Source organism: Rhagoletis pomonella, unplaced genomic scaffold (assembly GCF_013731165.1).
Source record: "Rhagoletis pomonella isolate Grant_MI unplaced genomic scaffold, Rhpom_1.0 Rhpom_scaffold_00005, whole genome shotgun sequence".
Taxonomy (NCBI): domain Eukaryota; kingdom Metazoa; phylum Arthropoda; class Insecta; order Diptera; family Tephritidae; genus Rhagoletis; species Rhagoletis pomonella.
Genome location: NW_023458559.1, coordinates 50,059,750 through 50,086,435, shown reverse-complemented (window position 1 = coordinate 50,086,435; position 26,686 = coordinate 50,059,750). Strand labels below are relative to the sequence as shown.

The following is a 26,686-nucleotide window of genomic DNA, read 5'->3' as shown; positions in this document are numbered from 1 at the left end:
ACGTATACATGTGGCGTCATACTTTTTTATTCGAGATATGAAATAAAAAAACCCATCAAATATATACAGGGTAACGGATTATGCATATTAAACTATTCTAGTGGTCGCGGTGTTTATGAGCCATTTTATAATAATCAAAGCAATTTTGGCTTAAATAGTATGAATTAAATTCTCCCCTAAAACTTCGACTTCACTTGCTTACAACCAGTTATATCTAATTATAAGAATAGATCGCTGGACTTACACAACTTTGCTATATAGCATACAACGCTAACCTTTTATTTCTCTCCCTTTTTCTATTCACAGACATGTTACTATTCTCTCTGACGGATCAAAGATTATGTTGTCCTAAACGCCAGGTATGAATTAAATTATATATTATATCGAGAACGATTGGAAGTATGTAATAAATAGAGCTCGGATTTTAACGCTAAAATATAAGCCTAAAAATATGTAGCATCATAGTTATAAGCAAAATATTATACAGGGCGATTCAATAAGACACAGTTTTTCTTTAATAAAAAAGTACAATAAATTTTTTAGTTTCATCATGTTTTTCAGTCTGAGGCATTTATATATGAAACACAGTATCCGTTAAATGCCTACAACGACTCCTCTGGCAACACATTGGGCCTGATGAATAAAAACAAAGCAGTTGCTTTTTCTGAAAATGTCAGACCCTTTACTTAAATCTGTTTGAATAAATCGAGTAAAAGGTCTGACATTTTAAGAAAAACAAGCTGCTTATGGTGATTTCTTTTCTTCCAAAAAATGTTGCCCTTCCCCGGTGCAAAATGTGTTAGATGTTACACTCAACCATGTAAAAGGGCATATTTTTGCCTTCTTGTCCATGTCCATCTCACGCAATTCATAATATTGTCGTTTTAAGCAACTATCTGATTTTCAGGGCAACCATTACCCCTGACGTAGCTTCAAAGGGCAAGGAATATGCCTTAAAAGCGTGTAACATTTTAAGATGTGAACACAACATTTTCTTACTCTTTGCCTTCATTTTAGAACCGAATACGAAAAGAGAAAGGGGCAATCAAAAGGCGAAATTTTTTGTTGGAAACGAAATCACCATTAGTTTTTATTCGTAAGGCCCTTTATGCTTAGTTCAGGCTGTATATAATTTATAATGCCTATGGTTTCGTACTTAAGCTCTGGGAACGCCTCGCACTTATTGGTATAGACCCTTCTTTTCACGTAGCCCCAGAGATAAAGAAGTTCAGTGGTGTCAAATCGGGAGATCTCGGCGGCCATTTGACCCCCTTTTTTGTGAGATAATGCCTTTTGGGGACTTTGTTCGCAATGGGTCCATTTGTTTTATGCGCTGTCTGGAATGTGGAACTCTCCTGTTGAAATCACAAATTGTCTAAGTAGTTGTCATCTAATTCAGGCCACGATAACGTCCGTTCACCGTTCATCGTAACAGCGGTACCGGCATCATTTCCGACCAAGTACGGTTCGATAACTCCGCCAGCTCAAAAACCACACCAAACAGCGACTCGTTGTGGGTACATGGTTTTTTTTCTTGAATGACATGTGACGACGGATTGAGGTTGTCGCTGCCTGGCCACCACTTTTTTCCACGCCAGCAATATTTCCGGTCGAGCGACCTAACGAACACGCGCAGATGTTCTTACGTTTCGCACCGACCTAGTTTCTTCGAATCTCTACACTGATGGTTAACTCAGATGACCGTAATTCTTGAAGTGCACTTCTTGCATTTTTATTAAATGTTTGAATCACTTTTACGCGTTGTTCAACTGAGTATTGCACCATGACTAAGTTAGCGCAAAGCCGGTAGGACCAATTGTCTGAAAAAAAGATTTAAAAATAAACATTAACTTACCCCAAATATTTGCTTTTAAAGATCTGCATCCTCATTGAATCACTTTAAAATAGGTAGCATACTTTTAGGAAGAGAAAAAAGTGTTTGGCTTTTGCACTTCCGTATTCAAATTTGATCTTGTGCATTTTCTATAACTCTGCTTTAATTACAACACAAGTTTTTATAATCGAAAATTTGGTCTGGTACGGTCGAGACAAACGGTAAACTGGTTGAATTCGAAAAAAAGTATGCATACTGAAATAAGAGTATACTATTACTACCCACAATTTTCAAAAATTTATAATTTTCCTAATTTTCTCCTGCTTCTAGATAACAAACTCAAGCATTGCAAAAACAGCTGCAACAACAAAACCAACAACTAGCTCACTCTTCGTAAGCTTATAACAAGACGTTTTCGTTTTCGTGCAATTTTAAGAAAATCAGCAGCAACAGCAACAACAACAGCAGCAGTAGTCGTAGCGACAACAAAAAAAAAATCGCTAAACTTTCTTAAAATCATCGAAAAAAAAACATAAAACAAGGAGACTAGCAGCCATAAGAACAACTGCTAAAAGTCATAAAAACAAATTAAAAAGGCGCCATTTCTCAGCTACAAAAATCGTTTAAAGCATCAACACGCTTCTAAGAAAATAACGAAACCAAAAATTATAAAGAATTTAAATTTATAAATAAGCTTTTTCACACACACACACCGGAAGATTATTATTAAATTGTGGTAGTTGCTTTAAGTTTTTTTTTCATTTTCGCAGTCATCACTCTTATCACTCCAGAGCTTAGTTCGTGCGGCATTGCTCGATTTTAGGCGTAGTTAGTTTAGCTAAAACTAAACTAGCTGCCAAGTGACGAAGTACTGTAACCAAGAGAAAAAAAAAAAAAGTTGAACTTTCAGCTTGAAAGCTATCGCGTACGCCGCATTGAATTTCTTCTAAATTTCATATTTTCGTAATGAAAATGGCAAACATGAAATTTAAGCGCAAATATGGCGGTTTAAATATTTGAAAAATACTAATTGTATATTTTTCGAATATTTTATTTCGTAGCATTTTATAAGTTTATAAATAATACTACTACAAATTCAGTCCCTTGTCTAACTAACTTGTCTGTGTCTGTCTGTTTGTATCCTCCCTCCGTATAAATCGCGCCTCCCTAAAATTAGTAATATAACACACAAAATACATACTCATCCTATACACACGTACTTATACATTCGAAATAAAAATTTAATTACCGTTAAGTGTTACAGCATTACTAAGTGATTTTCATAAGTTTATACATAAAGAGAATTTGTGATTCAACAGCAAGAAATTTTATTTTTTGCAGCATTTAATTCTAGCAGACACTTAAAGGCATTAGCAATTTTTTTTAGAAATTTTGTATACATATTTCCAATTTTTTCTCAAACTAGTAGAAGCATACTCTTGCGTAGGTTTCTTTAAAATTTTAAGCATAAACAAGTAGTTTCTTTTCCAAATTTGTTTTTTTTTATTAATTTTAATACTGCTGATTAAAAAATATTTAAATTAATCACCCAAAAAATAATTATAACTCGAAAGTAAATCAATTGCATAAAACGTACTTAAAAAACTTGCAACATGGATGCATTATCGCCCGATTTGCTATGGATGGTCATACTCGGCTTTCTGATTGCATTCGTATTGGCTTTTGGTATTGGCGCGAATGATGTGGCAAACTCTTTTGGCACGAGTGTTGGCTCGGGTGTGTTGACCATACGGCAGGCCTGTGTTTTGGCGACGATATGTGAAATTTCGGGTGCAGTTTTGATTGGTGAGTTCGCTATATTAATGACAAATTACTGGTAAGCACTTTTAAAATAGTTTACGCTCAGAAGTATGCTATATTTCCAACTAAAAAAAAAATGGTTGATTAACTTTTCCGAATCATCTGAAGTAAAAAGCATACTTTTAGGCAAACTGACATTTTTTAAACTATCTCACCTTTACTTTTATCTCCTAATTGAAATAAGCTTTACTCTAATCAATTTCATTAATGTCACTCTCTTCTCTTCACTTTTATAGGCTACAAAGTCTCGGACACCATGCGCAAAGGCATTCTAGAGGTTGGCCTTTACGAAGGCTCCGAGGATGAACTTATGTTGGGCTGTGTCGCTGCTCTGGCTAGTAGCGCCATCTGGTTGTTGGTTGCCACATTCCTCAAGTTACCCATTTCGGGTACACACAGCATCGTTGGTTCGACCATTGGTTTTTCGTTGGTTGCGCGTGGTACACAAGGTCTGAAATGGTCTACATTGGGCACGATTGTGGGTTCGTGGTTTATCTCGCCAGTTATGAGCGGTTTGGTGAGCATCTTGCTTTTCTTGGCTATTCGAAAATTTATTTTGCGCGCGAGCGATCCGCTGAAGGCGGGATTTCGGTCACTACCAATTTTCTACGGTGTAACATTCTTCATTAACGTCATTAGTGTGGTGTTGGATGGACCGAAGTGTGAGTAAAAGGAAATTTTTTGTCAAATTAGTCTTGGATTTTTGTGTGTATATTTTTATTTATTTATTATTTATTTATTATTTTATCAGCCTCATCATGATTTGATTTTCCCCGAACCGGTTCACTTTTCACTTTTGGTTTCCATGTATTTACTATGGGCGGATGACAAATTTTCGGGTGAATTTTTTTTTTCGGATGAAACTCAGGATAAGGCAGAATTTATTTTATAATTCTGATGGTAAACTCCCAATTTTCTTTGGGGAGACACCCTAATGTGCATATGTATTTTGAAATTTTGCACTTCTGATATGTATGTTTTACTAAATAAGTCAATTTTGTTTTATTAGAATTTTTTTCATTTGAGTGTGGTTTTTTAAGCTTCATATTCAGCCTTATCATGAGTTTCATTTTCCCCGAACCGGTTAAATTTTCACTTATGGTTTCCATGTATTTACTATAGGCGGAATTAAAATTTTCGGATGAAATTTTTTTCGGGCGAAATTCAGGATAAGGCAGATTGTGAAGTTTTTGCCATTCCAAATCTTTTTTTAAATTTTGATAAAATTTATTTATTTTTTGGGGTTTACTTTTTTTGCTTAAATTCGGCTGCGTTTGTGTTTTTTATTTGCATAAGTTTGTGTAACTTTTTGCTTTTTCTGAAATTTTTTATTTTCATTTTATTAAATTTTTTTTACTGCTTCATTTTGCAAAATGTTCATCTTTTCCGAATATACTTTTAATTTTTTTCCAATGTTTTTATTTTTTTTTTATTACTTAGTATTTTTTTATGATGATGGCTTTGGCGACCTTTTCACTTCGTAATTTGTTAGTTATGCGGGCTTGTGGTAAATTTTTTTTGGAATTTTAATTAAAACACAGGTTTTTAATTTTCTCCAATATATTTCGGTTACATCGAGGTAAACGTCTTCAGGGCAACTATTGACAACAAAAGCAATTACCTGTGTTTTAATTAAAATTCCAAAACAAATTGACCTCGAGCCGGCATATTTATTTTAGACTTAATTTTGCGATATTTTTTGCCGTTTCCGAATTCTTTTTTTAATTTGCTTCAAACATTTTTTTAAGCTTTGCTTTTAGTATTGTAAAATTGTTTATTATATAATTTTTTAATTTTTTTCTGTTTTTTCTTCTATTTTCATTTTATTTATATTTTTTATGTAATGCGTAATTTTGCGAAATATTTTTAACTTTTTTCGAATACGTTATTTAATTTTTTTCTGTTAGTATTTTACTAGTTTTTACTTTTTATTTATGCACATATTTTTGTATTTTTACTTAAATTCTGTACTTTCCGCTTTTTTAATTTTCAGACATTTAAATAAGCAACTATTTCAGATTTTTTTTAATTTGTATTATATATTTTTATACTTTAGGCTTGCTTTCACAAAATTTTCGCCTCTCTTTTTTAATTTCTTTAGAATTATTTTCTAGTTTTTGCTCTTAAAAAGCCACTATTTTTTACTATATATATATTTTTTCGTTTGGTAAATTTTTTTGTTTTCTAGTTTGCTTGAATTTGGCACTTCCCGTTTGTTGTTTTTTGTTTTTCTGAAATTTTCAAAAGGTTTATGGCCTTATTCATTAAAGATAAGTGATAAAGCATATAAGGTAATCTTTATTTTTTGAAATTTGTATATTTTAATTATATTTTATAATTGTTTATTTTTAAGGCTTAATTTTTTATCTTTACTTTGATTTAGGTATATATTTTTACTTAACTTTATTTGTCCAAATTTATTTAATTTAAATTTTCGCCACTAAAAAAAGTAAATAAAATAACAATAACAGTTTTTGGTTAATATTTTGTTTTTATTTTTTAATGAAAATCTCCCGCAAATACATATGTACATACATATGTATGCAATTACACTGTTTTAAATTTAAAATATTCTTCGTCTTTTTGCAGTGCTTTATATGGATAACATACCCACCTGGATTGCTATTTGTTCGAGCATTGCACTAGGCTTAATAGTTGCACTTCTCACCCAACTTATTGTTGTACCAATACAAAAACGTAAAATCGCAAAACAATTACGTGCTCAAAATCCCGTTAAATTCAATTTCGAGGACTCAGTTGGTGAGTAAAATACACAGTTTTCTGCTGTCACAAACAAAAAAAAATACTTACCTCTCTGTTGTCCTTCTTACTCATTTTCTAACTACAGAATCCTCCCCGTCCGGTAGCCCTAAGAAAAACCGCCGCCCATTATCACTCGTTAGCGATGGAAAACAATTGCCTGCAATTGCCGAAATCACCGAACTCGTCTCATTGACCGACAATTCACCGAAGATCTTCAAATTGGCACCATATGGACTTAATAAAAATGAGCATGTTACCACCCCAAATAACGGTTATACTGGCGATGGTTATAAGATTAATCCGGAAATTATAAAGAAAGCTGAGGATTTGCTGGGCAAAGCCAGTTTGGATAATACGGATTTGACTATAACGAGCTTAAATTTCATTGATGAGCAATATCAGAATGGTAATGGTATAGGTGCATTTCAGTACGGCAATAAAAACAACAATACGACTGCATTGTTATCGAATGGTCGTGACAAAGGTAGTCAGCTGCAGGATTACTTTGAGAAGGGCGTAAAGTCGCCATTGTTGGATGCGAAGAGGTGAGACAAATGTGGTCACATATAGACTTTAAATATAATGCCCTTTTTCGTGATAATAGTTTTTAAAACGATTTCTAAAATGTTTTTGCTAATGAATTAATTTTCTTTGCCACAGCATTGAGCATTCCCACGAGCTTCCACAACAACTCCAACCGCTCGATAGCACGCAGTCGCCAAAGAGTGCTGCAAATAATAATATTACACTAACTGCCATGGACACAACAACAAATACCACCAAGCCCGCAATCATTCCCGCACCTACACCCTCTTCCAACGCAATACCCACTACCGGAGACGCAAACAAATCAATCACTGACGTTGTAGTCACAAAAGCCACAACAACAACTGTGGAGTCAACGGCAGAATCCACAACTGCCAAGAAGGATTTGAAAGTGGTTGAAAGTGGCAGCAGCTTGGAAATGATGATTTCCTCTACATTGTCGCCGAATTCGAGTAAGGTTCCGTTGATTGAGAGCAAGGAGCTAATACACGATTTTAAGCAGTCAGATGGTGCACCAACGCACAATGACGAGGAATCGGAGGAGGTGTCGATGCTGTTTTCATTTTTACAAATTCTAACAGCAACATTTGGCAGCTTCGCGCATGGCGGTAATGATGTAAGGTAAGTGGCAGAAGGACGAAAGGGAAGAAAAGCAATTGGCATTGGAAAAATTGTTACTATCTCAACCAATAGAACGTCGAAGAAATTTATCTGAAATTTGTACTTCATATCAGAAAGTTACTACTTCATCAGAAAATATCATCTTTACATTTTTTCTCTTCTAGCAACGCTATTGGACCTCTCATTGCTTTGTATATGATTTACAGAGAAGGTTCTGTGATGCAGAAGGCCGAAAGTCCTATTTATATTTTGATCTACGGAGGTATTGGCATCTCAGTGGGTCTATGGCTGTGGGGACGACGGGTCATCGAGACAATCGGCAATGATTTGACAAAGATCACATCATCAACGTAAGTTTGTTTTAAAATTTTATTCAATGACAAAGAACCCTAGTTCGGATTGTCGTTCAATCGTTTTGGTCACGCTCAACTAACGGTAGGCACAGGGAACGTGCTGTTTCGACGGAGTCAGACCAAAGGAAAAGGAGTGTCAGCTGATTTGGGTTGAGAGGGCATTTGAATAAATAGTTGATGTCGTCGGGGAGCCTTCACATGTCGGAAATACGTTGCGGTCTAGTCTGGACAAGTAGCAGTCTAGCCTGCTACAATATCCAGACCGCAATTTGGCCAGTGTCACGCGGGCCAATCTCGGCAATTGAAGCTCATTTTCGTTCATAGGTAGTGGAGTAGACGACATTCACAGGACGACAGATTGTGTTAGGTGGTGATAGTCTCCCTGTGTATGCCGTGGATTGTCAGTATGTTTTTGGACCTCGATCTTATGTTCGTAGAGATAGATGCCTTCTGACGTGCCTAGTTTTCAAAGAAGTGATCATCCAAAGCTTTAAGGTACTTTCTAGGAAGTACTGGGCAGTTGCTTAGGAATTGCTGGATGGATTCTATCTCTTCTTCATATCGACAGATTTTACGGAAATCTCTATGCGGGGCGGCCATTGGCCAATTGTCCAGCGACCCCTTAGTATTTCGACGAGAAGCCGATCGTTTGGTTTTAAGAGCTTAAGCAAACTCCGTGTTCTGCATTCATAGAGCAGTGGCCAACGCAAGACAGTGAACCTGCTGTTGGTAGTTGCTTTCGCCATCTCCTCAACTCGTGAGAACAGAAAATTCGGTACCAAAATTCTCTTTTTCTCACGCACTCGTCTGATTCCTATTTCCTGGGATACTACTATGATCCGGGATAAAGTTGAGATCGACTGTATGCTTCTGAAGATAAGCTTGGCTGATGCTGCAGAAGTCCCATCGGATAGGTGACTGGCTGGTAGTTAACTTGAGGCCATTTTTAATTCTGGGCTTCTTATCTTGTAGAACATCTTTTACTAAGATCCCATACTTTAGTTTCTTGCTTCTTAGTCAGCATTTAGAGCACCTTAATGGAAGCTCTTTTTAAATTTTATCCCTATCAAAAATTGCCTGCTTTCCATATGTGGGATTTCCTCCAAGGGTCCCCTTCGTGTCCGGTCGTGCGCGCTCTTCTTCAGCCAGAAATTCATAGCACACCCATAGATAGACATACTCCGCCTGCCTTACCCATGATGAGAGGCAAGCAGCTGTCAACAACGCTAAAATATCCAAGGCGTTAGGCTCAGATGGAATATCCGTACAGGTGCTGTAAAAGTTAGGACCTGCGGGAGTCTTCCCCCTTCATCCCCGAGATGTGGAAAATGGATAGGATCATTGCCCTTCTTAACCGAGGGAAGAAGGCGGACGCAGGAGAATCGTACAGACCCATCACCTTCTTATCTACAGTAGCAAAAACCATGGAAGCACTACTCTACCAGGTCTGACGAAACATCTCAAGCTAGCCGAACACCAACAGGGATTCCCGAAAATGCAGAGCCCTACGACAGCATTGAAAGCCATCACCACACAGATTAGCGAGGCTCTGAACCAACGTCGATCTTGTGATAGTACAGTTCTAGTCGTCTTCTACGGCATTTAACACGGTGAGCCACGCGACTCTCTGCCAAGACGTCCTGAACTCGTCGCTTCCAGCTAGGACGAAGGGGTGGGTAATCAGCTATGCGTGAGGGCGCCAATCATCGGTGGAATCTAGTAACGCCACTGTTTAATCTCAACATGGCAATGAGAGAGCCAGATCTCCCGAGAGGAACCAGAGGGAGACCCTAGCACAACTCCGGTCTGGCTGGTGGCACTTGCTCAAAAGCTGTCTCTCTCGGCCGAACTCAGAAACGGCCCTGCATGCGGGCAAGGTCCACACAACACCCAACATCTCTTCGCATGCACCTCCAACCCTACGACTTTGACACAAGAAGCACTATGGATTGCGCTCATCGACGCCGCCCGCTTCTTCGACAGAGTCAGAGAATAAAGACAATGACTCATGATGAATTTACCGAGGGGTTGAGCACTGCTGCTACAACAACAACAAGGTTTTCTTTTCGGGCCATAAGTCTGGTAACTTTAAAATGAAAAGGAGTATTTCTGACTCTACTGTTGATTAACCTATATAATTTAAATTTAGACTCCATGTTCTCTAAGTATAGAATATAAGCTCGGGTAGCTCGGTAGTCATTGTGGAGCTTCTAAAGATTTTTAAAATGACAATAACTTATTTCTTACTTTCTCTTTCAGCGGCTTCACCATCGAAGTCGGCGCCGCCATCACAGTACTTCTGGCCAGTAAAATTGGGTTACCCATTTCGACGACACATTGCAAAGTGGGATCGGTGGTGTTTGTGGGACACGTAAGTGGCAAAGGGCACAAGCCAGCTGCTAACGATGCGACTGCAAAGTCAGGACTCTCCAAAGAAGCTTCAATGGAAGGTGGTGTCGTAACATCATCAACTGCTACAACACCAACAACAAATGTGAATGAAATTTGCAGTAAAATGGGGGCGACGGTGTCATCCTCGACCAGCGCGAATGCTATAGCCAATGGCAGCGGTGGAGTGGAAGTGATCGCCGGTGGTGATGGAGGTGTTACTGGGGTAGTTGGCAATGCTGCGAACGCTGCTGTTGGTGCTGTCGATTGGCATTTGTTTCGAAATATTGCCTATGCTTGGATTGTCACCGTGCCGGTAACGGCGCTGCTCTCAGCTGGTATTATGTTTTTGATGTGCAGCCTAGTTTTGGCCAAATAGAAGCGGAGCGTAGCAGTTGGTGGAAAAATGAAGCGATTTATTGCAAAGTAAAAAATTACAAAAAAGAGTGAATTAAATGAAGAGAAGCGAAAGCAGTTACAATTATTAAGTATTCAACAAACTTACTAACGTAAGCGTATTTACATACATATGTACACTTTAAACGATATTGTACTTATTATGGTAAAGTAATTTATTGTTATGATTAAAGAAAAAGAAACGATTACAAAAAAAATCAAAAATTATATGAAAATTTATTCAAAAATTGGCAGCGAATGTTGGAAAGATTTTGTAAACAAGTTTGAGTAAAGGAATATAGATACGTTTTGAATGTTTGTATTTTTGCATATTACGTATTGAGTTGTAAGCGCCAGAGTCGGACTGCCAGCCAGTGTCAATACATTAATTCCATACAAAAAAAAAAAACTTAAAATATTAGTAATAACAAGAAGAAAATGTGAACACTGAAACATTGATATTAAATTCAATTCGACATTTAATTAAATTAAAAAGTAACGAATGGAAAAGAAGGTTAAAAGACAACAAATTATGGCATGACATCAATATTTTATGCGTTGAATGTTTTGAGCTGATCGCCATTTGAACGTGCGGGTTTGATAAAAAAAATGTTTTTAAGTGTGTTACCAGAATTAAAAAATATTAATACTAATTAAAAAAAAAAACATCTAACAATAATTTTCATAATAAAACAATAAGAATAGGACGTTTTTTTTTTAATGCGCGAGTCCGAAAAAAAATCAATAAAAATGATATTGGAAAAACTAGAAAATGTTAAACTAAAAAGCAATAGATTTTTATCTTTTTTTATTTTAGAACGGCAAGATATCCGATTACACGTAAAAGTAGTATCAGAAAATAAAGTAAACACAATTTATTTAAATAAACCTTCAAAATAATTTTTAATTTAATTTAAATTTTTTTGAATTTATTTAGATTTTTTAAATAAAGACCCACATTAAATGTCCTATACTCTGCATCGAAAATAATAGTTTAAAATTAGAAAATAATTTTTTACTAAATGTGCATGTTTTAAAATTTTTAGTAAACAAATGTTTGGCAGCGAATTTATGATTTATACAAAATAATTTATTTTTTCAGAAAAAAATTCAAAAAGTTTTTACAATTAAAGAACAAAATTAATTCGTTTCTTTATCAAACTCTATGAACACCTACTGAATGAATTTACTGTTTCTAAAACAAAATTGAGTGAAACAAAAATTTATAAATAAATAAGTTGTACTAAGCGAAGAAAACATTTTTTCGAGCATAATTCAGCAAATGTCACACACACACAAACACTTGATTAACACACACACTAGTTAAAATAAAATTTAAGTTCTTTTGTTATTAAAAGAAAACTAAATTTAAATTTAATAAAATAGTAAAATCTGAAGAAAAATAACTATTTGCCTAATATCTATGGCAGCGCTACAAAAATAGTAGTCTTAAATGTGTTTGGTTAAATTATTCAAATACAAAAAGTACTATTGGGAGTAATAAGTTCAAAAATTACTTTTTAGACAGACAAAAATATTTAGCGTACTACAAGTACAATAATTACTATGATTCGTAGTTGAAAAAAACGTAGTTAAAATTTAGTAAAAACAATCTACATAACTACAAAAAGTAGATGCCAAAATGAAAATAAAGAAGGAACTGTTTGCAACTTTTTCAGTAGAACTTAGTTTGAAAATTAGAAATTTTATTTATATCAATATGAGCTTTAAAGTTTTTTTAAATTTCAGACTAAAAAATTACAAAAAAAAATTAGTACTAAAAATGTATAAGTCAAAATTTTAATACCAACATTTTAGGTCTTGAAATTCAGTACTAAAAATTTAGTTCCAAAAAGTTTAGTGCTATTTATTTAGTAAAAAATGCATTACTAAAAATTTGGTACTAAAACTTTTAGTCTTTAAATAAGAAATTTTGAGTGTTAAGCTTTTAATTCCAGGTTCATAAAATTTGGCACTACAATTTTAGTAGTAAAAATCTAATACTTAAAAGATAGTACACAAATTGTATTATTAAAAAACTGATTATGAAAAAAATTAGGACTAGGAATGGAGGGTTCTAAAATTTTACGCTGACACCGAACTGCGAATAGTTTTGGCGTAGATTTTTCGCTACAGAAATAGTCACCGAGTATCGACATTTCCTGTCAAGAGGCGATCACTACCAGAAAAATCTTTTTTAAATTTGAAATGTTGCTCGAACCAAGGAGGAGGACTTAATTTTTATTTATTTTTTTATTTTTTTATTTTGTATTCAGTGGTGTGACGTTTCTATTAAATTTAGCACTAATTCAGCTAGCAGTTGTCAATTATATTCTGTGATTGCTACAATTCTTTATTGAAATTTTTTAGCATTTAATAAAAACTATTTGCTTCAATTTTTTTCTCCGAAAATAAATTAAGCATTAAATTTCTTTAAAAAATCAACTGATATATTTTTTTTTAAATTAGTTCTTTGGTTAGCAAAATCTGTTTGCAAAAATTTATTGCAAGTTTTTTAATTAATTGTTTGAAAATTTTTTATGACAAAACGAAAATGTAAAATTTCTCATACTTGCTTGGACGATTTTTGTTTACTAAAATTAAACGAAAAATAAATCAAAAAAATTGTGTGCTAAGTATAAATATGCAGTAAAAAATTACAAAAACACAAAATTATTAGTTCCAAAAAAGATATTTTTAATTAAAATTTGTTAATAAATTATAATTTACAAAATTTTCCCTCTTACTGTTCAAGTACTCTAAAAACAACAAAAAAACTGAAAAAGTTGCAAGACAACACCTGAAAATGAATTTTATAACCAAAAACAACAAAGTTTCCAATAAAAAAACGACAAAAAGCAAAAATTAATTTACTTTAATACCAGAAATAGTGCATACTGCGCTACTAACTAAAAAGAAAAACAAATAACAAACTGAAGCCCAATGTAAAACAAAGCGATGTCAATACTACTAGTAGCAAAAACAACAAAAAAAAATCAAATAAGATAACAAACAATTTTATTGTATTTGTATGTGTGACTAGAAGCTAAATAAACAATTACTGAAAACTTTTAAACAAACAGTGAACAAAGAAAAAAACACTAAGTAGTTAGTTAAGTTAATATTTATGCCGTGAAAAGTATAGATATTTCCTATGAATGCAGTATGTCTATAAAAAACTTTTTGTTCAATAAAATTTTGTAAGAGTTCATTGTCAAAGTCGTGCAATGCAATGCACACGATCCAAAATATTTTATTCTTTCTTTTAAAAAACTAATTTTGATATTATAGCGAAGTTAACAATATTGTTTAAATGAACTATATATAATACTATTGGTGAACAATAACGGTGCTTTTAAAAATTAGTTTTTTCTTCTAAAAAAATATATTTTTCAAATCATTCTAGCACACTTAAGACCAAATTTCATAGCCAACGATTACCAAAGAATCAGTGAATTACTCTTCCAAAGATTTTATATAACTACAGATTGAAAATTAAATGAAAAACATGGTATGGCGAATTCAATGAAAATGTTATGAAACAAATCATTCGAAAGAATCAAACCATTTTCCACATTAAAAGCAATTATGTTATAAGATCGAAAAAACATACAGTTACACACACAAAATCCCAATTATTTCTGTTATTTCGATACAGTACCGAAAAAAGAACAAATATACTTATTAGTAAATAAAATAAAGGATATTAAAACAAATAATTGATATAAAAGAATTAAACAAAAAAATAAAAATAGAAGAAAAAATAAAGCAAACCAAAAATTGTCATAAGTTCCTCGCAAAACTGGTTACTCAGCTTTTTTACTTATTTTGTAGAAGGACGATTTATAAATGTATCGACTCACGAATTATTTGTATAGGGAAATTTAAGCGTAATTCAAGGTACTACAGGCTTTGGCAAACTTAGTCATGGAATGAATACGGTTGTTCTGCAAGAAGTGCATTTCGAGAATTGCGTGATTTTTTCGGTCACCTAAACGTAAATGTTAACAAGAAAAACTGCCGATTTTTAGGGGTACTGAAAATCCACATGTCATTCAAGAAAAAACTGCAACCACAATGAGTTACTGTTTTGGTATGCTTTTTGGGCTAGCGGAATCATCGGGCTGTACTTCTTCGAAAATAATGCCAGTAACGCTGTTACTGACATGTGTACAAACTTTTTATGGCCTGAATTAGATGGCATGGACTTGGACAATATGTAGTTACAATAGGACCTTGCCATTTGTCACACAGCACTTGAAACAATGGCCCTATTGTGAACGAAGCTTCCAGACGAATTATCTTAAGAAACAGCGGTGTCAAACTGCCGCCGAGATCTTGCGATTTGACACCATGGGACAAGGCGAATTTATACAAGGCAGTATCGGTTGAGCAAAAACAAAAATTACAACAACAAATTATACGCAAAATGAAAAGCTGAATCACCCTGTACAATGTGCTTAGTGCCTATTCCTGCACTACGCCGAATTTGCGTATTTCCGTTTGGTATTCTAGTCTCCGAATTGTAATTAGAAATTTCGAACATTCCGAAAATTCGATTTAGTACGTATTCCGAATCACATCGTAACATTTATTCGTAGGTATTTTTCCCCGAATAAATATCAACACAGGACGCTTCTAAAAATTTTCACATTTAAGTACTGCGAATGGAAATGTAAGTAGTATAAAAATTTATAAATACTTTTTCAGCGATTTTTGGTGGAAACTAAATTTTTGAATTTTTTTTTTGCAAAAAATTTTGAACAAGAAATGTTATTGCATTTATTAAACAATGCACCATTTGTTTTTTTCGCAAATGGCTTATTTTCCAAAGATATATAATTTCTAATGGGCGTGGCAAAAGGACTACAAGTTTTTCATAATAGAACGCACTCGGGTCCGCCTTGCATTTTTGTCGACAATAACACAAGTTTACAGAAATGACAAAATTGTCCAACTTGCAACATATTTTTATGCATCTGAATGTAAAATTTTCCGCTGAATCCGAATACGAAATCAAAATGTAAGTGAGTAGAACAGTTTTTGAAATAAAACCGAATTTCGGGCTTTTGAGATCTGAAAAAAGTGCACTCATTTAATTAAAATTTTCTTTGGATGTTGTTGGTTAACCGCGACAGTTTTGTTTGATTTTTTATGAAAAATTTCCCGCTGAAACCGAGTGCGAAATTATAATATAATGAAGTTAAAGTACAAAACCGTGTATCGTCATTCTGCAAAACAGCGGAACTGAAATTTGCTGCCAAAAATTGGATTTCCTCACAGAAGCTCTTGGCTCAATCCTTATCCATTCGTTCTCAAATATACTAGCTAGAAATGCGATTGATTTATAAACAAGAGATCCATTTTAAAAAATAAGTGTTTTTACGCTCTAGAAAATAATTTATGCAACTTCACATACGCGGTTTTGCATTATCTTGATACGCGGTTTTGTACTTTAAACGACGATAACAGTTTTTGAGATATTGGCAAATTTCGGGTTTTTGAGTTCCGAAAAAACGCAATTTCTTAGTCGCAATTTTCTTTGGATGTAGTTGGCCAACCGCAACATTTGTACGAACTTTTATGTAAAATTTTCCGCTGAATCCGAATACGAAATCATAATACAAGAAAGTATAACAGTTTTTGAGTTATAGCTAAATTTCGGGTTTTTGAGGTCTGAAAAAAGTACCATCACTTAATTACAAGTTTCTTTGGATGTACATAGTTGGCCAATCTTAAATTTCTTTTTGTATTAGAAAAAGCTATTAAATTTGCTGTCATCGTCGCCAACAAGATTATCCAACTGGATAAGCAAATTAGGAGCTATATACATGTTTGTACTGAAAGTAAACTTTTGTACTTTTTGTTAACAATTATTCGAACTTGTAGATAAACCAATGTATCAATTATAGTTTGGAAATAAAATATACTGATGCTTTACCTCGATTCATTTCTGAACACACCCATAGGATAGGACACCACCCTGTGACACTCCTTGTTTAATTCGCCTTGTTATAGAGGTTTGAACCTGAAAGGTTACTGGCGCCTGCCGACCACGCAGATAATGCGCTGGTTACCGTTTAAGACCCAGTAGGATGCTTCAATATCTTCTATGTAGTAGCGTCCAATAACATATGGTTTCAAGTGCTTCTGACAAGTCCACCACTACTACGAGCGTTCCCTCACAACGGCGATTTCGTTTGAGGCCAAAATTTATATTGGTGTTTATGGAGTTAAGGGTAGTGGTGGCCAAAGCCATGCTGATGCTTCGCTGGCGTCAGGTGGCAACAGGACCTCAAGCAACTTCACTACTAGGGAAAATAGAGTTACCGGGTGGTAATATTCCGCTTTGTTGGCTGGTTTCCTCGGCTTTAGTAGTGGGACCACCATTCCGCCGCACTTGATTTTTTCAGCATCAGCATGCATATTCCATCAGGACCAATTGCTTTGCAGGCTTTCGCCTTCCCTGGACTCCACCGATGGCGAGAGCCTTCCGATCACGCGATGCTTGCCTTTTTAAGGTCCTATCAGTCGGTTCATCAGTTATTCACACAGTATCGCCGCGGTCAATGGCTCAAACTATAGAGTTTTCTTTCTTCTAACGGACCTTCCGCCAACTGAACATATTTTTGCATCGAGTTTATATGGTTTGTAAACTAGTGTAAATTGGAATAGCCGAAAGCAACAAGCTGTACATGAATTTTTTCATAGCCAAAAGCTCTTGCTTATAACAAGTAGTTTGTGCTGAGAGAGCTTTTGAATTTGCTAATTTGTAAAAGCGCAGAGAAAGATGGCTAGCAATTAGTTGGCTTGTACAAATGTTGGCTACTCAAATATTGCACGAAGGTGAAACAAACAACTAATTACGGAGAAATTGGGATCAAATTTCGGAAAAATGTAATGACCTTCCCACATGCACATTTGTGCATAAGTAGTTATGTGTATATGAAATAATATGTATTTGCCCTTGTAAGAAGATTTGTTAAATTCTCGAGTGTTAATGACATAACTGAGGCATCAATTTATTAGACGCTAATTGCTAGTACCTTTAGAGCTATGATGTGTTAATTGTAAAGCAATGAGCAGTTAGGCAATCAACTATAAGACGGAAGAATGCATTATTTTGAGGTGCTTACAAGCTGTAGATGGAGAGCCGTTATTGTGTAAATGGGAAATATCATTCATGGAAGTTTTTTACTCTCGACGCAAAGTCTTCAGCACTTTGTTATTTATTCAATGTTGGTTTTTTCTGTTTTTTACATGCCTTTGGATTTGTTAGTGTGTGTGTATGTATGTGTCAACAAACAACCGTCTACCTTCTGCTGACTGTGAAGGCTTTGAGACAAGAAGCCATGCTTACAACTTGTAAGTTACAAGTGAGCTTAAGAGCTTTCTGCCTCACATATACATACATATACATACATATGTATATACATACGTACTCACACTTACTCATAGGACAAAGTGAGCGTTTTGCGCCATTTGAAAGATACAAATGCATCTCATTGTTGTCTACAGACTACAACCGTTGAGTATTAATAACACTGGTTTACAGAAAAAATGTTCTATGGATGCCACAACCCAATTCGCATGTAGAATTCCTCGGTGATTCCGAAAATCGAGCTCAAATTTTTTTTCTATGGATAACTTTTCGAGATATATGCAATTTGCCGTTACTCAGCTTTAAAAAATGGTGGTTTCACTTAATCACGTATATTTTACGAACCAATTGAATAATCGTAACACGAGATACAGGAAATGAAAGCAAATGCAATTTTCCATAAACTGTATATACATATATCACTTTTCGATAGCCCTTATAGTTTCTGAGAAATTAATTAATAATTTCTGATATCTCTTGTTTTTGATGCAAACACTCTATTAACTACTCAGGTGTACGTGGCGTATGAGTAAGTTTTCTGCTGATATTTCATACAAAAAATCCTTGCGCATTTTCATTTGACCAATCAGAATTTTGTTATTTATATATCGATTTTCTTCATTGGTAGCTTAGTATTTTTGTAAAGGATAAAGTCTGTGCAAATTATTAACACACAAACCGTTATTTTTTGAATTTTTCCCTGTTAAAGTTTGCATTTTTGCATTTTCCCATAAAAAAAAACTGCAATGATCAATTAATTTCTCAGAAACTATCAGGGCTATCGAAAAGTTATCTGTATACGGTTTATGGAGAGTTTTATTTTCTATCATTTGCCGTATTACGATTATTTAATTGGTTCGTAAGATATACCTGATTAATTGGAACCACTTCTTTTTTTAAGCTGAATAACGGTAAATTGCAAATATCTCGAAAACGTATCCATAAAAAAAAAAAAAAAAAAATTAACTCTATTTTCGGAATCAGCGAGCGATTTTACATACAAATTGGATAGTGGCGTCTGGAGAACAAAATCAAAATTACAATTTGTGATCCAGTGTAATTGTTTGTGCTGCAGGCAGTGTTGCCAGACTTTTCTTTAATTAAAAAACCGTAAATTTCCCGAGGAAAAACTGTATTTTCGACCAACAAATTTTAATCTTCAAGAACTAAAAGCTTTTAATAAATTAAGGTTTTTTAATTTATTGAACACAAATAAAAAATTTAAATTTCATCTAATTAAAAAAAATATATACTATAAAATAGAACATTTTGTTTTATTGAAATTCAGTTTCGTTATTTTTCGTAAATTACTTTGTTAATTTTTTGAGCTTTTAAATCGATACCTCAAATTTAGTACATCCTGAGGTATTTTTTAAAAAATCCTTAGTCCCAGAGGAATTTTTGTTTTATTTCTTGTTCTGTCCAAACTGATTTAAAAATATTCTTTCCACATTTCCACTGGAATGCAAATGACAGCTGAAAATTTTTGTTTCAAATGAGTAAATGTAGCTCCTTCATCGCCCCCTTTTATCTTAAAAATTGACTTACGAAAAACCGAAAAAGAAATTTTAATTCGTTCAATTCGGAAATTCCGAAAAAACTGTAATTTGTAATTTAAATAACTGTATGTTTGTCTAAAAAACTGTAATTTACAGTTAGAACTATGAATCTGGCAACATTGGCTGCAGGTGAGATTCATCAAATATTCGCTTGGAACTTCATGGAAACCTCAACCGCAATCATCAGGTGTACATGCGCTCACCGCTTACTAAGTCTATGTACGTCTGAGTAATAACCACAGCCTACAAGAGTGTGTGTGAATGTGCTGCTTGCTCACCTTTAAGTTGTCTTCTCTTGCTCACCGATGGCCCATCTACCGTCTAAGCGTGTTGACCAAGTCACAGTTGAGTTTCGAACTTGGCAGCGTGCGGTTGTGCCTTTCGCTTTACTTAGCTATCATCAAGTCGCATATTTAGATAATTCAAAGTTAGTGTGTTTTCGGTTGGAAGAAGAAGACGTAGAAATCAAAAATAAAGTGCTAATTTTTGTTAATTTCTTCTTTTTCCTCTCTCATAAAACTTAACAGAAACTTGCAGTGAAAAAAGAGAATTTCGAAGTAAATATAAAGCGGTGTTACTTTTTATTTGAGTTTTTCGTAAGTTTTACGTATTTTCATAAGTGTGCCAACCACGAAAAAAAACGATTAAACCCTTGTAAAAACTGCATTATTTCAAATAGTTGGGTAAAGTGCAATTAAACGCCAAAAAACTTGCAAGTAACATTTGTATTTTTTAAGTGCTTATTTTGTTTTGTTTTTATTTATGTCTGAGTCTCCAGACGTTAAACTGAACTGCACCGTATCGCATCGCTTCACCTACTGTGCTGACCACCCGCCCGCCCGCCAGCCTGTTTATGGGTTGACTTGTTGCAGCGCTTCAGACATTTGCGGTTTCAGTTTCAATAACAGCAAGTTGGAGTTGCTTAATATAAGTGTTGTTGTTGGTTGTTGTTTACGTTATAATATTTTTTCACGCCTAAACGATAATGCAAACGAAGCGTGTAGCTTTCGTGCATAAAAATAAAAAATGTATGTATTTATAAATATATATACAATATGGAAGTATATCATTTGTCGGTAAAAGTTAGATTCAATTCCAGAACTTGGAATTACAAGTAGCGTTAAATGAGTTAAGTAAATAACGAAACGGAAGCAAAAGCTGAAGAGTAAAATAAATCGGGAAGTTGAAATTCTAGAATGCTGAATAAAGCACAAAATAACATGAAATAAACTGTATAACAAAAGTTTAAATGAAAAAAAACGATACCAAAATGTCAATAAAAAATAAAATATTGGCAAAAGCAAACAAGTAATATTTCCTGAAAAATCTAATAAAAAAAGATTCAGATATAACTTAAGCCCAACAAAAAAAAAAAATTAATTTTTCCAAATGAATACGGTATTTTGTATATCTATGAATTGACAAAAAAAAAAATAAAATTGAAAAATCGATATAAAAATAACAAAAAAAAAATTGTTACTAAAAGTATAACAAACCTTGTAAAAAATAAAAAGCGCTAAAAATTATTAAATTTCAAAAAAAAAATAAATGAAGCAAAAAAAATAAATTATAAAAAAGTAAATAAAAGGAAATTAATATAAATTAATATTCACCTTAAAGATAATATAAAATAAAAAGAATACTAAATGAATAGAAATTAACAAAATTATAAATAAGCAAGAAATGATGAGAAATGAAAAATTTTTCCTCGGAAACTAAAATGTGAAATTAATTTTCACTTCTAACATCGAAGTTGTTGCCATCTGAAAATTTTAACAAACAAGGTAGGTGAAAATATTTTTATTATTATTATTTAATTCTACTGTACTGTTTTTCCATCGGAATCATAAAATACGGTGTGCTCAAACCAAGTTTAAATCAAAAGTTTTCTAACCTCGGATTTTCCTGTCGGATGTGACTCTGTGGTGTCAAAACCAAAATCGGCAAGCGGGCACTTTGCGAGAAAAAGTGTCAAAAAATTGCGTTTTTTGCAATATACGAGTATATTCACAATGAATAATAAAAAATTGTAAAATCACCATTTTTTACCATGAAAGAGAAAAATCACCATTCGCAACTTCTGTTGACTAGCTATTGCCAGATGTGATTTTCATTCACAGCGAAATATCATGCTAGTAGAAAAATCACCACCAAATCACTGATATTGTGGCCTAGCAGTAGCAGTTACTATAAGCGATTTTTCAATCTGAGTGGTAAAATAACCGGTAGTGAAATATCGCTCATTACTAATATGCGCATAGTCGAAAAAATCTGCCATACTAATTGACCCGCCCTAATGTACATATATGATCTTACTTCGGATATAATAATATTAAGCCTAACTTACATATTTAATTCAATATACATTTTTAAATTCGTTGCACAGATGCACGGCTTCGACACGGACGTTTAAAAAATAAGTCATTAACAGCTAGGCAATGTGCAATTTTTCACGAAGCTTTCCACAAAAGTTTAAGGTATTTATAATTGAAATTTTTCGATGAAAATAAGTCATTGAAATCGGATAAAAATTTTGGTAGTTTTTCAAACACTAACATTTGCTTTAAAACTTTGTAAAAGAGTATAGAAGTTGTAGCATCTAGAATAGCTGAAGAATATTTTTATTCTATGGCCGAAGAAATCTTTATTTTTATTATGATGACTTTATCTGTTGAAACGTTCCATAGATGAGAGTTAAAAAGAAAAGTCGACAGGAAGATCTGCTCATCAGCACCAAATAAATATCCAAAGCAAGTGAACCAATGAGCTGTGCGTACTCTTTTCCTTGGTAAATACCAAATGAGGCGCACTAAAAATCTGTCAATTCAGCAATCATATAATTGGTTTCGCATTAGATTTTTGCATTATTTTTTTTCTACTTACATATGTACCTTCTTTTTTGTTTCTTCACCTATTTTTATTACCTATCGCGCTGTATTGTGCCATTACTTAATATTTCCTTTGTTGCACTATGCGCTCATGAACGGCTACGGCAACAACAACAACGATTAATCCGATTTGCGTGCAATGAACCTCAATTGTGTGCTGATACCACCAAATTTTAGCTGTTTTCTGCAAGAGTTTTTTTTTTATGTAACTACTTTACGTGCATTGGTGGTCGTATGTAGGTGTTTATTAAGGTGTGCTTTTACACATTTACTTACGTACATACATACTTAAATATTTTTTTCTCATGTATGTGCCTACAATATGTGTGTAATTTGTGGTTTTCCAGCAAATTTAATTTGCACCCAAATTGTTTTTTTGCTCTTCCTATAACTTGAAAATTGCTTCTTTTACATGTAATGAGTTATAACGAAGTGGCAATGCAATGTAAATTTAGTTTATAATTAAAATACCATCAACTCTTGCTTTCGTTTTGTACAACAAGAAAATTGATTTACTTTACGAGTACTGCCTTGGGCCATACGCTTCTCGATGCTTTTGTGTTTGATTATGAGATTTTTCTTAATGTTTCATTTGATAAAAGCTAATTTGTTTAATTTTTTTTAAGCCAAAAAAAAAATTAATTAAATATATAATGTGTTTAACTGATTCCGGAAAAAAACGTATTAACATTTTGAAATGGATGCGCAAAAACAGTTTGCATAAGCACCTGTTGGTTCCCTTGCCATGACATCATGATGAAGTCATCCGACAAATGCAATCAGTTTTTGTCTCACGAAACAGTGAGCTGCCGGAATAATTTATTGCAACTATTTTTTATCCATTATACAGTTTTATTTTAAGTATAAGTAACCGGTACTTTCCATGGTAAGCAATACATATTTTCCCAAATCTTCTTCCAATTAAAGTTATCGAAATACATAAAAATCGCTGCCTTAATTCACAAAGGCCCTAACCAACAATTCTTTCGAAACTGCGTTTTTAAAAAGTCCTACCTGTCTTGGATACTCTGTTTGTAATGCATTTTGCTTCTTTTGTAAAATAAAAAAAATTGATGGCTAGGGCCTTTGTGAATTAAGGTAACGGAATGTTCTTTTCATGAGACAATTTTGGAAAGGCTTGAAATAACTAATCTAAGGCCTGGACTATTGAGGGTAACGATGGTGTAGTGAGATAATTAGGCAATAGGGACGAACATTAAGACTTCTTTTAAAACTTATATTAGAGCCAAAGGGCAAGAAGCAGTCTACTCACCGAACACTCGACTTATTAAGCAATATAAATATATTAAAATAAGCCACTTCGTCGGCGCTGTGACGATATGAGGTGTCTATAAATGTATGATGTGATGAAGAGTATTTTTTTTTAGCAAATTATATAACTATCTTTGCTTTACAGTACCAGTTTTTAGGAGTAGAATTTCACAAAAGGCCGTCCACTGCTTTTCAGATTTTTAGCACTTTTTCAGCTTTAAATTTAACCTTGCGGCATGCCCAACCGCCTAAACGGCTTGTTGCGGAGTTCTACTCTAAGAATTCGATTACGAAGATCTCTATAAAATCTGAGCTTCTTACAGTTGCTTTGTAATGGGCAGGAGTTTTCAACAAGTTATTTCACAAAACGGTTGAGCATTTTAAAGTTCTTTATAAATTAAATAATAAGAAGATGGCGGAAATTGCCGAGAAGGTATATTCTTAGGAGCAACCAGGGCAGGCAAGGACAAACCTCCAAGCGCGCTCCTACCGCGAAAACTTTTCCCATACAAAACCATTTGCCATTCGGAAGTGGCGCAAAACTCCCCTCCAATTCTGTATTCGTTTCAAAACGAAAGCTTGGAAATGCAAAAGAAGCCAAATAATTACTCACTTCTTAAATCCGAATACTTTCATTCTCTAAGTATTACTTAATCTTGACCGCCTCCAGTAAGCGAATGAGTTTGGCCAGTGAACACGGAAAAGAATGGCTATAGATACATATACTGGAAAATCGCTGAGCGCTTAGCAGAAATTTCTGTTATTTTGTCTTGCCCCTTCTTTGTCTCTTCCCATTCTTCTCATTTAATTTCATTTCATTCTTTTCGTTTTTATAATTTTGGTGGTTTTACTTTCTTACTATTTTGCGTTTCTTTCTGATTTTGTAAACTTCTTGTTTTTTTCGATTTGTTTTGGTTTTCGCATTTCATTCTCTTTCCTGGTATTTTTGCTTTCATCTTTTTATTGTTATATATTTTTTTCTCTCTTTCCTTAACTTTCTTTCTTTTTTGTTTATCATTTACTTTTCTAATTTTCATTTTATTTTATTTTGTCTTTTTCTTTCTATTATTCCATTTTCTTTTTTTTTTGCATTTAATTCTAGTTTCTTCTTGTCATTGGGTTTACTTTTCTTTTAAGTTTGATCTTCCTAACGGCCTATTTTCTTTTTCTTTTTCTTTTTCTTTTTCTTTTCCTTTTTCTTATTTCTTTTTCTTCTTCTCTTTCTTTTCCATTTCGTTTAATTTTCTCTTAGTTTGTTTTTACTTTTCTTTTCATATACTTCCTTGTTTTCTTTTCCTGTTTTGTATTTGCTTCTCTACCTTTTCCTTTTCCTTTTCCGTTTCGGTCTCATTCTTCTTTTTCTTACTCTTTGAGAATATGTTCATATTTTGTACTTCTTTTGCTCTTCTTCCTTATCCTTTTATTCATTTTTGTTTGTACTCTAGTTTTTTCTTTTTTTTTGTAATTTTCCCCTCCTCTTTCTCTCTTATGTTTACTTTTGCTATTTTCATTTTTGCTTTTCTTTTTCCCTCCCTTTTCCTTCATCTCTTTTTCTTTTTCTTTTTCTTTTTCTTTTTCTTTTTCTTTTTCTTTTTCTTTTTCTTTTTCTTTTTCTTTTTCTTTATCTTTTTCTTTTTCTTTTTCTTTTTCTTTTTCTTTTTCTTTTTCTTTTTCTTTTTCTTTTTCCTTTTTCTTATTACTTTTCCTGTTTAGTTTTATCGTTTTTTCTTATTTTTTATTTTTGATATACTTGTTCTTTTTTTAGTATTTTTATTATATTTATTTGAATTTTTCTCCTTTTCTGTTTTTCTTTTCTTTTACTTTGTTTGTTTTCATTCTATTTTTTCGTGTTCTTCTATCGAATTGCTGCTACAATAGACCAAAATGAGAGAATCTACTTGTGAACTAATTCCCATTTACTGGCATAAGCAATTAAGTACTTAAATAAATTGCATGTGGTTCTCACAGAAGAAAGTGAACGATTAGTGATGCTACTACATTCTTACACACATCCGTATGTATGAAAGCATGCGCACAACACGAACCACTGGCATTTAATTATTTAATTAAAAACGGATAGAACCGTAACTTGCGGTAACTGCGAATTTTTTACTAAGCACAAAGCGATGATTTACGTAGGAAAATAAACAGCGGGAAAAAATTAAATATGAAATGAGAGGCAATTTGACTTTTATGCGACTCATATGCGAAATTACTAACTAACTAACTAACTACTTGCTAACACGCCTTTCAATTTATGAAAATTTTATCTATGCTGAGCACTTTTTTGATGTTCTTTTTGAAATGACTTAAGCACGAAATTCGTGGAGGCGACTGCTTTTTCTTATACATATACACTTATTCGTACATATGTATGTATGTACATAGAAATAGGCCGGAATGTCTGTGGGTACGTAGATGAGTCGGAACGGCAAAAGTTGTACATTACATAAAACGGCCTTTGAGTATCAGCGTTTACTGGTTTTTGTGGTAGCTACAGCTATTTATTACATAAATATGTAGGTATAGTAGTTATTATATGTATGTATGTTCATATGAGTAGTTTCTTGCTTGAAATTGCACCTATCTAAAAGCTGAAAACTCCAGCTTTACGATTATAAAATGCTGCATAAATTGTGTGCAAGCCAGTTGCAGCACACGCCAAACATAAAAACAGTATTTTACGATGAAATGATGAAAGAAATGAAGACATCAGCAAACATAGTTGAAAGTTTGATTGCGGAAATTGTTTGCTTGCTATTTGGACAGCAAATAATTTTCAAGCAATTATCGAAAGAGGAAAAGCTGTAAACAATTCTAAAATTGTTCGCCCGTCGACGGGGAACAGATGAAACCAAGTTTTT

General features: G+C 33.5%; 3 protein-coding genes across 12 annotated transcripts in view; 2 read left to right on the top strand and 1 right to left on the bottom strand.

Moving 5' to 3' along the window:
• The window catches only part of LOC118739122 (sodium-dependent phosphate transporter 1-A-like), a 441,416-nt gene that overhangs the window by 33,116 nt on the left and 381,614 nt on the right, over window positions 1-26,686 (bottom strand). The window lies entirely within an intron of this gene.
• Window positions 293-14,441, top strand: LOC118739121 (sodium-dependent phosphate transporter 1-A-like). Of its 2 annotated transcripts, XR_004992984.1 has the most exons (9): window positions 293-359; window positions 2,165-3,640; window positions 3,892-4,317; window positions 6,245-6,415; window positions 6,504-6,963; window positions 7,079-7,585; window positions 7,750-7,935; window positions 10,198-10,835; window positions 14,129-14,441. XR_004992984.1 is itself a non-coding variant. In XM_036470275.1 (8 exons), the coding sequence occupies exons 2-8, from the start codon at window positions 3,448-3,450 to the stop codon at window positions 10,703-10,705; spliced, it is 2,451 nt and encodes an 816-aa protein (XP_036326168.1). In that variant the 5' UTR covers window positions 293-359; window positions 2,165-3,447; the 3' UTR covers window positions 10,706-11,369. The 2 variants fall into 2 exon arrangements, 1 of the variants encoding a protein (XP_036326168.1); XM_036470275.1 differs by lacking the exon at window positions 14,129-14,441 and having other exon boundaries at window positions 10,198-11,369.
• LOC118739117 (brain-specific angiogenesis inhibitor 1-associated protein 2-like) overlaps window positions 19,645-26,686 on the top strand; it is a 133,225-nt gene continuing 126,183 nt past the window's right edge. For 3 of the 6 annotated variants that reach the window (XM_036470271.1, XM_036470270.1, XM_036470269.1), the window contains exon 1: window positions 19,645-20,258. The gene's annotated coding sequence lies outside the window, so the exon portion shown is untranslated. The remainder of the gene's footprint in view (window positions 20,259-26,686) is intronic. The other 3 variants (XM_036470268.1, XM_036470267.1, XM_036470266.1) reach the window with 3 other exon arrangements.